This window comes from Schistocerca americana, chromosome 1, assembly GCF_021461395.2.
Source record: "Schistocerca americana isolate TAMUIC-IGC-003095 chromosome 1, iqSchAmer2.1, whole genome shotgun sequence".
In the NCBI taxonomy this organism is placed as follows: domain Eukaryota; kingdom Metazoa; phylum Arthropoda; class Insecta; order Orthoptera; family Acrididae; genus Schistocerca; species Schistocerca americana.
In genome coordinates this window covers 267,476,109-267,489,888 of record NC_060119.1, presented here as the reverse complement: position 1 = coordinate 267,489,888, position 13,780 = coordinate 267,476,109, and the positions used below count along the sequence as shown (strand labels likewise).

The 13,780-nt window shown below is 45.4% G+C and overlaps 1 protein-coding gene across 1 annotated transcript in view; it reads right to left on the bottom strand.

Moving 5' to 3' along the window:
- The window catches only part of LOC124581857, a 379,210-nt gene that overhangs the window by 78,120 nt on the left and 287,310 nt on the right, over positions 1 to 13,780 (bottom strand). Inside the window, exon 3 of the mRNA XM_047131302.1 lies at positions 6,464 to 6,502. Within this exon, the coding sequence (XP_046987258.1) occupies positions 6,464 to 6,502 (39 nt within the window). The remainder of the gene's footprint in view (positions 1 to 6,463; positions 6,503 to 13,780) is intronic.

Genomic DNA, 13,780 nt, shown 5'->3' with positions numbered 1-13,780 from the left:
CATTTTAGCGCAGCTTTTTGAAGTGTATTTGTCGTGCATCGCACGAATTGCAGGAAGCAAGATCAACTGCCCGTGAAGAGTTACACAAGCAGTTACGCATTTTTGCTCACGAAATCCATATGGTCCAATCGTTTCATCCAAACAAGTCTCCTTTGCGGTACGCATTTACGTGTTCCTTGCTTTTCTCAATGAATGTTGACAATAACTACCTAGAAAGGTACCTGTTTTCAGATGAAGCAACATTCCACAATTCTGAACATTCACATTTGGGGCTTCGAAACAAACACAAAAAACCCGTGAATATATCCGTGATAGCCAGAAGATTGTATTGTATGTTGTGGAACTGAGGACCTAGAAACGACGGAGAGGCTTCGTCCCCGCCATAGCCCTCAGTGGTACACAAATCCACAACAGGCTACAGCAGCAGTCCATACACCCTCCGCCGTCCCACGCCGAACCCAGGATTATGCGGTTCGGCCCCCAGTGGAACCTCCCCCCCACCCCTTCCCCACGCGGGAACGTCTCACACCAGATAAGTGTAACCCCAATGTTTGCTTGGTAGAGTAATTATGGCGTACCCAGATGTGGAGAAAGTGTTTGCGCAGCAATTGCCGACATAGTGTAACAGAGAGGAAATTAAAGGAATCAAACCACATTCACCGAGGCAGATGTAAAACCGCCTTAAAAACAATCCACAGACTGGCCGGCACACCGGATCTCGACACTAATCCGCCAGGTGGATTTGTGGCGGGGACTGGCACGCCTTCCCACCCGGCAGGCAGTGCGTTAGACCACACAGATGACCGGGCAGGCAGCGGAAGCTTAATGTTTGGTGTGGGAATGTTTACGTGCTCTTGCGCGAACAGTTCCTGGTACCACAAATTGAAGAGTTGCAGCCGTCCATCGTCTTCCAGCATGACGGTGCACCCTCACAGTGGAGTTTGAACGTGCGGGATATGCTGAATGACACACATCGGGAGAGGTGGATGAGTTGAGACGGTGCCATCGCATGGCCCTCACGCCATTATACTGGCAGGCTATAATTAAAGTGTAGCTGCTCACAGAGGTACAGTGCGGCCTGTAATTATCGCATGGCAGAGAAACTGTGTAGATATGATAATGCGTTAATGCGGAATCGATTTACGCTGGGAAAAATAAGTTCCATTTTTGACCACCAGGTGCAAATCTGGCTCTGTACACTGTTTGCGTGACGGTATGTCAAATCTGGCACTGAGAATGCAAGATATAAGTACAGTAATGTTTCTATATGTAATGGGTTAGGAATTGGATGTGAGCAGAAAATCTCGAACAAGTGAGAAAGTCATAATGTTGATTTTATTATTAACCGCTGATTACACAGCTTTTTCAGTATAAGCACCGGAGGCGTCTACGAGACGCAGCATCCGTGAAACTTCGTGATCAACAGTTGCTTGCAGGAGTAGAATCTGAGCAACGTGTTCCCAGTCTTCAGATCAGGTAGAGACCGAACATGGCTCTGATAAACACCTTCTTTTCTGTATCCCCAGACCCAAACGTCACATGGATTCAAATCAGGTAATCTTGCAGGTATCTGGAAAACCTCTGGAGATAACACGCTCGTGGAAGGTTGCATTAAGCAGCTCTTTCACTGACCGAGCGACATGAAATGATGTCCTCTTTTGCTTGAAAATAGTGGTTTTCACACGGTTGCGCCCTTCCAAACCAAGAATCACATGCTGCACAATTCGAGAGTAACGGTGTTGTGTATTCACAACACAGAGTCACATATTGCGAGTGCAATGGTTCTTCGGATAACACGTCGTTTTACAGTAGCCCAAATTCGGCAGTTCTGTGTATTCACCCACAGTGTAAATGTTCGTCGTCATTCAATAGATTGCTCAGTCACATGTCAGCAACTTCGATACGTGCTAGAAACCGAAGAGCAAATTCAGAGCGTTGTAGTGGATCATGAGATTTCAGTTGCTGCACCGTCTGGATCTTGTAAGGATACCAATGTAAAATACATCGCAAAACTTTCCGTTCTGTTGACAGTGGTATGGACAATTCTCGTATCACTGTACAAGCATTTGCACAACCCAGGGCACGAGCTGAATGATCACAGCAACAGCAGCCCCATCAATAACTTCCATCGGGATAGGACGCCTCCCTCTTACAGGTGCCACCCCTAGCTCACCCACGTTTTCGTATTTGGTTATCATCATCTTTAAACCATTTAATGACACGGGACTCTTCTTAGACCTTTCAGTCGCCGATACTCTCACCACGCAGCACTGTAATTGCTGCCTTTCACATAAAACAGTTGCACTAACAGCGCACGGTTTCTTTTCCCAATAGCCAAATTGTTCACCCACGTTTTGGCTTGTCAAATGACAACATGAATGACATACCGTCATAGTAACAGTGTATAGCGCCATATTTTAACGTGGTGGTACAACTGGAACTAACTTCTTTCCCAGCATAAATCGGTTCCGCATTAACGCATTAGCATATATACCAAGTTCCACTGTCGCAGTATAATTACCCCTCCACCCAGGAACCATGGACCTTGCCATTGGTGTGGAGGCTCACCACAGCGGAGGGGTATCTGTTGAGAGGCCAAACAAACATGTGGTTCCTGAAGATGCCTTTTCAGTAATTGTAGGGGAGACAGTCTGGATGACTGACTGATCGGGCATTGTAACATTAACCAAAACGGTCTTGCTGTGCTGGTATTGCGAGCGGCTTAAATGATGATGACGTCTTCTTGGTTAAAATTTTTCGGACTTAAAGTAGGTCCGCAGCTCGTGGTCGTGTGGTAGCGTTCCCGGGTTCGATTCCCGGTGGGGTCAGGGATTTCCTCTGCCTTGTGATGACTGGGTGTTGTGTGATGTCCTTAGGTTAGTTAGGTTTAAGTAGTTCTAAGTTCTAGGGGACTCATGACCATAGCTGTTAAGTCCCATAGTGCTCAGAGCCATTTGAACCATTTTGAACTTTTAGTAGTCCTCCATTCGGATCTCCAGGAAGGGACTACTCAGGAAGTCGTTATCAGGAGAAACAAAGCTGGTGTTCTACCGATCGGTGTGTGGAATGTCAGATTATTTAATCAGGCAGGTAGGTTAGATAATTTAAAAAGGGAAATGGATAGCTGAAAGTTAGATATAGTGGGAATGAGTGAAGTTCGGTGGCAGGAGGAACAGGTGAATACAGGGTCATGAATGCAAAATCAAACAGGAGCAATGCGGGAGTAGGTTTAATAATGAATAAAAAATAGGAGCGCGGGTAAGCTACTGCGAACAGCATAGTGAACGCATTATTGTAGCTAACATAGATCGAATCCCACGCCTACCACAGTAGTACAAGTTTATATGCCACCTAGCTCCGCAGATGACGAGGAGATTGAAGAAATGTACGATGAGATAAAAGAAATTATTCATACAGTGAAGGAGACGAAAATTTAATAGTCATGGGGGACTGGAATTCGATAATAGGAAAAGGAACAGAAGGAAAAGTAGTACGTGAATATGGAATGGGGATAAGGAGTGAAAGAGAAAGCTGCTTGGTAGAATTTTCCATGGAGCATAACTTAATCATAGCTAACACTTGGCTTAAGATCATGAAAGAAGGTTGTGTACGTGGAAGAGGCCTCCAGACCCTCGGAGGTTTCAGATAGATTATATAATGGTAAGACAGAGATTTAGGGACCAAGTTTTAAATTGTAAGAATTTCCAGGGTCAGATGTGGACACTGACTATAATTTATTAGTTGTGAACTGTAGATTAAATCTGTAGAAAGTGCAAAAAGGCGGGAATTTAAGGAGATGGGGCCTGGATAGACTGAAAGAACCAGAGGTTGTAGAGAGTTTCAGGGAGAGCATTAGGGATCGATTGACAAGAACGAGGGAAGGAAATACAGTAGAAGAAAAATGCTTAGCTTTGAGAGATAAAACAGTGAAAGCACCAGAGGATCAAGTAGGTAAACAGATGAGGGCTAGCAGAAATTCTTTGTTGACAAAAAAGACATTGAATTTAATTGATGAAAGGAGAAAAATATAAAAATGCAGTGAATGAAGCAGGCAAAAAGGTATACAAACGTCTCAAAAATCAGACCGACAGGAAGTGCAAATGGCTAAGCAGGGATGGCTAGGTGACAAATGTAAGGATGTAGAAGCATATATCTCTAGGGATAAGATAGATACTGCCTACTGGAAAATTAAAGAGACCTTTGGAGAAAAGAGAACCACTCGTATGAATGTCAAGAGCTCAAATGGAAAACCAGTTCTAAGAAAAGAAGAGGAAACAGAAAGGTGGAAGGAGTATATAGAGCATCTATACAAGGGCGATGTACTTGAGGGGAATATTATGGAAATGGAAGAGAACATAGATGGAGATGAAATGGGAGATACGATACTGCGTGAAGAATTTGACAGAGCACTGAAAGACCTAAGTCGAAACAAGGTCCCAGGAGTAGATAACATTCCATTGGAACTAGTGATAGCTCTGGGAGAGCCAGCAATGACAAAACTCTACCATCTGGTGAGCAAGATGCTTGAGACAGGCGAAGTACCCTCAGACTTGAAGAAGAATGTAATAATTCCAATCCCAAAGAAAGCAGGTGTTGACAGGTGTAAAAATTACCGAAGTATCAGTTTAATAAGACACGGCTGCAAAATACTAACACGAATTCTTTACAGACGAATGGGAAAACTGGTAGAAGCCGACCTCGAGAAAGATCAGTTTGGATTCCGTAGAAATGTTGGAACATGTGAGGCAATACTGACCCTACGACTTACCTTAGAAGATAGATTAAGGAAAGCTTTTGAAATTGTTCACTGGAATATTCTCTTTCAAATTCTGAAGGTGGCAGGGGTAAAATACAGGGAGTGAAAGGCTATTTACAATTTGTACAGAAACCAGATGGCAGTTATAATAGTCGAGGGGCACGAAAGGGAAGCAGTGGTTGAGAAGTGAGTGAGACAAGGTTGTAGCCTATCCCAGATGTTATTCAATCTATATATTGACCAAGCAGTAAATGAAACAACAGAAAAATTTGGAGTAGGAATTAAAATCCATGAAGATGAAATAAAAACTTTGAGGTTTTCCGACGACATTGTAATTCTGTCAGAGACAAGAAAGGACGTGGAAAAGCAGCTGAATGGAATGGACAGTGTCTTGACAGGAGGATATATGATGAACATCAAGAAAAGCAAAACAAGTATAATGGAATGTAGTCGAATTACGTGAGGTGATGCTGAGGGATTTAGATTAGGAAATGAGACACTTAGAGTAGTAGATGAGTTTTGCTATTTGTGGAGAAAAATAACTGATGATGGTCGAAGTAGATAGGATATAAATTGTAGACTGGCTATGACAAAGAAAGTGTTTCTGAAGAAGAGAAATTTGTTAACATCGAGTATAAATTTAAGTGTCAGGAAGTCTTTTCTGAAAGTATTTGTACGAAGTGTAGCTATATATGGAAGTTAAACATGGACGATAAACAGTGTAGACAAGAGGAGAACAGAGGCTTTCGAAATGTGGTGCTGTAGAAGGCTGCTGAAGAAGGGTAGATCATAAAACTAATGAGAAGATACTGAATAGAATTGGGGAGTGAGTATAAGAAGAGATCAGTTGGTAGGATATGTTCTGAGACATCAAGGGATCACCAATTTAATATTGGAGGGCAGCGTGGAGGGTAAATGTCGTAGAGGGAGACCAAGAGATGAATACACTAAACAGATTCAGAAGGATGTAGGGTGCAGTAGTTACTTAGAGATGAAGAAGCTTGCACAGAATAGAGTAGCATGGACAGCTGCATCAAACCAGTCTCTGGACTGTAGACCACAACAACAACAACAATAACAACAACTATAATTATAACCGACACTGGTCCTCCACCAGTAGCTGCTTTGTAATTATAATCACCCGGCACTTCTTTTTCTGAGGTTTTGACAAGGATCACGTATACACAACATCAGAGAATGATTGCTGCCCTTGGCGCACGAATCAGTGAAGCAGACAGAACTATTGATGCTGCAATGCTGACACCTACATAGGGAGAACTCGAGTATCACCTTTGTGCCCTACGAACGACGAGTGGGTCAGACATTAAATTCTGATGCAACAGCAAAAAAAGTTGCTAAATGTTTTACCACAAATCATGGTGCTCTATTTCCAATAGCTTTGTAGTTATGATTTTTGGAAATGGTAGCGGGACTTTGTGGACAACATTTAGAAAAGAGATCATGCAATGCTCTGAGGTTTAAGTGTAGTGTAAAACGGAATATAGGCGCTCAGTGCCTTAATGTTTACTGCTATGAATCAAGCTTCATATTCTGCAGCATTCGATATCACAGAGAAAACTTATGAAAGCCATGCGTGCAACTAGAACAAAAATATCAGGGAATCTAAACTTCCTATTAGCTGCAATTGTAATGTCTAAGAAACGACCATGCTTTTCGTTGTAATTATGTCTTTGAGGTGAGACGTACCGTCTATCTCTGAACATAGAGGCGTCGACTCCGAAACCTCTGTAAAGAAGATAAAGAGACTGTTAAACACATCAACATTTGTTTTTTTAAGATATTAGACAGAAATTGAGTCTTGTGCCTGATTCGATCACTGTCTACTCCAAACCAGTTTCGTCTTTGGGAATACTTGAAAAGTAAATCCTTCTTGTAAAGGTTCATTTGCAAGTATCATACAAATTGCGTATTTTTGATGATATTTCCCGACTAATTTACTCGCCACACTTCCGTTCTCAAGAGTACTAGCCACACTCTGGGAGACGTCGGTCATCGTTGCTCGGCAATGTTTGCGCCTCTTGATTACCGAACCAGACCTTCTCCTTAAAGGTGCATTCACATGGGTCATATTTTACGGCAATATGTGGTCGTAATAGTGTTGCTGTTAACATTGCCGTAATGTGGCTGCTGTACACGGCAATGCTGCAGTTTTGCCGTCAGTATTACAGATGAAGCAGGCTACTGCAAGCAGTTACCGAGGAGTGACTGAGACGTTGTCGACATTGAAACTTACTGGCAGATTAAAACTGTGTGCCGGACCGAGACTCGAACTCGGGACCTTTACCTTTGGCAGGGAAGTTCTCTACCATCTGAGCTACCCAGGCACGACTCACGCCCCGTCCTCGCAGCTTTAATTCTGCCAGTGCCTCGCCTCTTACCTTCTAAACATCACAGAAGCTCTCCTGAGAACCTTGCAGAACTAGTACTCCTGGAAGAAAGGATATTGCGGGGACATGGCTTAGCCATAGCCTGGGGGTCGTTTCTAGAATGAATTTTTCACTCTGCAACGGAGTGTGCGCTGATATGAAACTTCCTGGCAGATTAAAACTGTGTGCCGGGCCGATACTCGAACTCGGGACCTTTGCCTTTCGCGGGCAAGTGCTCTACCAACTGAGCTACCCAAGCACGACTCACGCCCCGTCCTCGCAGCTTTAATTCCGCCAGTACCTGCAAGGCTCGTAGGAGAGCTTCTGTGAAGTTTGGAAGGTAGGAGGCGAGGTACTGGCGGAATTAAAGCTGCGAGGACGGGGCGTGAGTCGTGCCTGGGTAGCTCAGATGGTAGAGAACTTCCCTGCCAAAGGTAAAGGTCCCGAGTTCGAGTCTCGGTCCGGCACACAGTTTTAATCTGCCAGGAAGTTTTATATCAGCAACACTCCGCTGTAGAGTGAAAATTTCATTCTAATTGTTGACATTGTCCAACAAGGGTGGAGAATATTTAGTATGGCCGGTCCATATATGTCTCTATCCTTCTCTGTAAATGCTACCCTCATAGCCTTGCTTCTTCCTTTTCACGCCGACAGTGCTTTTGTAGCTAGTCACGTAATCGGATCGCTGAAACAATTTCATTTTACTTCACTTCGAAAGTAGATGGGCGTACGTAGAGGCAAGCAGAATATACAAGTCAGCAAGCGAGACAACCATGAATATTATATAAGTTTGAGACGTGCGTCTACGGCCAGAAATGTGGAACATGGTACGAGGGCGAGCCCAAAAGTAATTTTTTATGTCATAACTCTTCAAGCTTTCTAAATTAAGCAAAAGTACTACGTCTTTATTTTTCGTGTTTACATATTTATTTCTAACATCTTCACCTGGCGACGAACACATTTATCTTGACGAGAAGCAGTTCATTGGTACCGTCACTGTAGAATGTTTGGCTTTGTTGACGGAACCACAACCACACCCATGCTTGTATCGCTTCATCACTAACGCAGTCAAGTACTCCAAGGTATTCTTTAAGTTTTTGAAACAGATGAAAATCGGATAGGGTCAAGCCGGGACTGCATGGAGGATGATCGATGACAGTGAAACCAAAGCGTCGGATTGTTGTAGATGTCGCAGTGCTCATGGTTAGTTGGGCACTGTCATGCTGAAGGAGTGTGTGCTCCATGTGTTGACGAACTTTACGGATTCAAAACTCGATCACAGCACGTTTTTCTGACGCAGCGATATAGTTACGTTACGCACTGTCATGTTATACGCTACAATTCGGAGCCCTGCCGCGCGTGATTAGCCGAACTGTCTAGGGCGCTGCAGTCATGGACTGTGCGGTTGGTCCCGGCGGAGGTTCGGATCCTCCCTCGGGTATGGGTGTGTGTGTTTGTCCTTAGGATAATTTAGGTTAAGTAGTGTGTAAGCTTAGGGACTAATGACCTTAGCAGTTAAGTCCCATAAGATTTCACACACATTTGAAATTCGGAGCCCTTTAGCAGCAAAGGGCTGCAAATACGTAAACATGAAGCATAAAGATAGAGAATGTTAATAATATTTGTTTTATTTGAAACATTTAAGAGTTTTCACATAAAAATTCGGATGCGTTACTTTTAACACGCCCTCCTAATTTGTACACAGACTGAAATCTGAAATAGGACATTCTCGCTGCCACCGTCGCAGTATACACTCCTGGAAATGGAAAAAAGAACACATTGACACCGGTGTGTCAGACCCACCATACTTGCTCCGGACACTGCGAGAGGGCTGTACAAGCAATGATCACACGCACGGCACAGCGGACACACCAGGAACCGCGGTGTTGGCCGTCGAATGGCGCTAGCTGCGCAGCATTTGTGCACCGCCGCCGTCAGTGTCAGCTAGTTTGCCGTGGCATACGGAGCTCCATCGCAGTCTTTAACACTGGTAGCATGCCGCGACAGCGTGGACGTGAACCGTATGTGCAGTTGACGGACTTTGAGCGAGGGCGTATAGTGGGCATGCGGGAGGCCGGGTGGACGTACCGCCGAATTGCTCAACACGTGGGGCGTGAGGTCTCCACAGTACATCGATGTTGTCGCCAGTGGTCGGCGGAAGGTGCACGTGCCCGTCGACCTGGGACCGGACCGCAGCGACGCACGGATGCACGCAAAGACCGTAGGATCCTACGCAGTGCCGTAGGGGACCGCACCGCCACTTCCCAGCAAATGAGGGACACTGTTGCTCCTGGGGTATCGGCGAGGACCATTCGCAACCGTCTCCATGAAGCTGGGCTACGGTCCCGCACACCGTTAGGCCGTCTTCCGCTCACGCCCCAACATCGTGCAGCCCGCCTCCAGTGGTGTCGCGACAGGCGTGAATGGAGGGACGAATGGAGACGTGTCGTCTTCAGCGATAAGAGTCGCTTCTGCCTTGGTGCCAATGATGGTCGTATGCGTGTTTGGCGCCGTGCAGGTGAGCGCCACAATCAGGACTGCATACGACCGAGGCACACAGGGCCAACACCCAGCATCATGGTGTGGGGAGCGATCTCCTACACTGGCCGTACACCACTGGTGATCGTCGAGGGGACACAGAATAGTGCACGGTACATCCAAACCGTCATCGAACCCATCGTTCTACCATTCCTAGACCGGCAAGGGAACTTGCTGTTCCAACAGGACAATGCACGTCCGCATGTATCCCGTGCCACCCAACGTGCTCTAGAAGGTGTAAGTCAACTACCCTGGCCAGCAAGATCTCCGGATCTGTCCCCCATTGAGCATGTTTGGGACTGGATGAAGCGTCGTCTCACGCGGTCTGCACGTCCAGCACGAACACTGGTCCAACTGAGGCGCCAGGTGGAAATGGCATGGCAAGCCGTTCCACAGGACTACATCCAGCATCTCTACGATCGTCTCCATGGGAGAATAGCAGCCTGCATTGCTGCGAAAGGTGGATATACACTGTACTAGTGCCGACATTGTGCATGCTCTGTTGCCTGTGTCTATGTGCCTGTGGTTCTGTCAGTGTGATCATGTGATGTATCTGACCCCAGGAATGTGTCAATAAAGTTTCCCCTTCCTGGGACAATGAATTCACGGTGTTCTTATTTCAATTTCCAGGAGTGTACATCGAAAATTTCGAAAGCTTTTCTTAAAACTTCATAACGTCAGTTTCCGTGTTCATTGGCACGAACCCGCCCAGTTGTTCTTTTTTTCAACTACGCTCTTTGTATACATTAATTTTCACATCCAATAATAGTGGCTGAAAATGTCTCCCATTCATGCAACTTAAAGTTATCGAAATGTACTGGTTAACTACAATGAAGTATTAACATAAACATCTGACATTTATTTCGTACTGCGTTAACGAATTACTAGAGTCTTCAAGCTAGAGCGTTGCAAATGTTTGATACTAAGAGTCATATTGATGAAAAGTGCACTTTGGGGCAATGCATTAGATTTCTATATGAATCGCCAGTAGTTAAAATCCGAAGAATGTTCGACAAACTGATTGCAGACTGGTATACAGTCTTTAATAACGGTACTGGTCTTAGCAATTCTCGGGTCGACACCTTTTATGATATATTCGAAATTAAATTCCAACGTTCTGTAAGAGTTCTGTATATGACATCAGTTCTCGAGTTGAAGTTTCGGAAGCAGTTGACTTACTTATAAAAGAGCGCATCCACACAGCCCAATTTATCTTCTTTTTGCCAACATTTTTCCTCGTGGAATACAAAAGCAGGAGAGCCGCACTCGCTTTCGCTACCTCGCTTTCGTCTATTTCGTGTCCATACTTTGGCCCCTTGTCAACACTTGTGGCCCGGAATTGTAATGCCGCAAACACTGCTGGTCAACAATGGCCAGCGGTACTGTCTGACATGTGGTTGCAATCGTGTTGACGGCAATGAGAGATATGCAGTTTCTATGACCTGTGGAAACAAAATACGACGTAAGCAGCAAAAATGCCCTTTTTCAGGTTGCAGGACTGGTATGCATTACTTTCTACGTCCCATAGCTCGGGTCGAAAATGTATCGCGTTTATGAATCTTGTTTGTCTTCGTCTTCGCACTTGCAGACAAGGACCAGATCAAGTGCGTCTACGACCGCACTCTTAAATTTGGAACCCAGGCGGAATCATATAACACAGATCACGTGACTTGTGATATGGAAATACGGGGTGCGCCACAAGTCAATTTTCACTAGCAATCCTTAGAATTTGTTTTGCCTGGCGTAAACTTTCCTAGTGCATAGTACCCGTAAGCCAGTCGGCACTATCTGTTTGAAGTTATGCTGTTTTTGATATCAGCTAAACGCTGAGCGGAAAGTTAACTACAGGACGCCGTGTATTCGTGTTTTGCAAAGATGTTGTTGGAAACATGATCATAATTAGAGTGATGTTTGTGATTTGTTGGCGGAATGTTTTCCAAACATCGAACTTCCATCTTCGCGAGTTATTCGCAGGTTAAATTTAAGATTAGAACAGACTGGGTCGGTAGCGGAGCTCCCTCTTTCAGGCAGTCCAAAGTCTATTACTAAAGAAGAGAATCTAAAGAAAATCGTCCAAAAGGTATGGAATACAAAGAACAAGCCCACGAAGGATTCAGAAGAAGCTGAAATTAAGACCATACTGGTCTCTTTTACTTCAAAGCCTAAAGAAGGGTACCGAGCGGGGTGGCGCAGTGGTTAAGACACTGGACTCGCATTCGGGAGGACGACGGTTCAATCCCGCGTCCGGCCATCCTGATTTAGGTTTTCCGTGATTTCCCTAAATCACTCCAGGCAAATGCCGGGATGGTTCCTCTGAAAGGGCACGGCCGACTTCCTTCCCAATCCTTCCCTAATCCGATGAGACCGTGACCACGCTGTCTGGTCTCCTTCCCCGAAAACCAACCAACCAACCTAAAGAAGGTTCTACGAGCTGTAGACAGTCCGATAACAAGCCGATCCCAAGTTTTACAAAAGCACTGTCTGGAGAGACTTTTCAGGTAGAGCGAACAGACACAATTGTGTGTAGTGCGACACTACGAATCCCCATGTGGCGATGTGGACAGAAACTTTCGTGGCGTGAGTTCATCGGCAGGGATTTTCAGTGGTGAGCTAATTGGGCCTAATTTTTTCAACGGTACTGCCTGTTCTGTAAATTACCTAGATGTACTTCGAAAAGTGTTGACAGAACTGCAGAACAGCCCACTTTTTGAAAATCTGCAGCCGGTTAAGAAAAAGTTGACATGGCATAAAGATGCACTACTCCTGCATTATGTACTTATTGTGAGAGATTTGGCTAACGAAAACTCTGATGAATGGATTGGCAGACGGGATACTACTGAATGTCCTCCACGATCTGCAGATATCACACCCGTGGATTTTTCAGTCTGGACCGTTCCGAAAAATGAGGTTATTCCGCCAAGAGTCGGGTGATTAAAGAAACGAATGCAGTTACAATTTGAAAACCTACAATTCCAGAATGGCAACGGCCTTGCCGCAGTGGATACACCGGTTCCCGTGAGATCACCGAAGTTAAGCGCTGTTGGGCGTGGCCGGCGCTTGGATGGGTAACCATCCAGCCGCCATGCGCTGTTGCCATTTTTCGGGGTGCACTCAGCCTTGTGATGCCAATTGAGGAGCTACTCGACCGAATAGTAGCGGCTTCGGTCAAGAATACCATCTTACGACCGGGAGAGCGGTGTGCTGGTATGCTGACCCCACGCCCCTCCTATCCGCATCCTCTTCTGAGGATGACACGGCGGTCGGATGGTCCCGGTACGCCACTCGTGGCCTGAAGACGGAGTGTAAAAAAATAAAAAAAATAATAAAAAAAAATTCCAGAATGTTTTCGACAAAATTTGTAAATGAGTGTTGAAAAGTTGCAATGTTTGATTAGAGCAGCATGGAAACCACTCTGAGCATCTTTCGTAGATTCTTTGAACATTGATAATAAATTTGTATTTTCATTTTTTAGTATTGTTGTACCAGAAGCGTTTTTGACAAGTGACGGCTGACAACTGACTTACGGACCACTCAGTAGTAACAAAGACAAAAGCAGGTGTGGCCCGAGACAGCTATGGCTCTGCGATACGAGAGATTCTGCACTCCTGACGGACAACACCGGTAAGACCTGCTGAACTGCCGCGACTGTCTTCAAAGTGCACAGTACGCACAGTTAGAGTGAGTGCCATCAGCCTCGTTGGCTGCCGGGGAGGAGGGTCCACTAGAGCTGTCAGTCCGCTCTGCTCGATGGGTGCTTATGCATGCCCACGCCGCCAACTTTCAAGGGTCGCGCCGCCCAATCGACCCGCCGCAGTGGCCCAGCTGCACTCTAGCTCTAACCGAGAGATAGTCGTCTGGCATCCTATTGGTGGTACAAATTTCCATTGTCTGTGTCTGAAAAGTAAGAGAAGAGGGGTGATGCGAAATTCCTTGTTAAGTATCCTGTGTAAAATCTCAATCCTGTCTGGTCTGACTTATGGAATGCGGATATGTGATACTGCCGTCCGTCATATGGGTCCGTTGGGCTCATTAGCGTTCTTGCTGCTTTTGGCTACGCTCTAGCACCGGCTTTTAGTTCATTTTTCGTTCCATGGCCGTA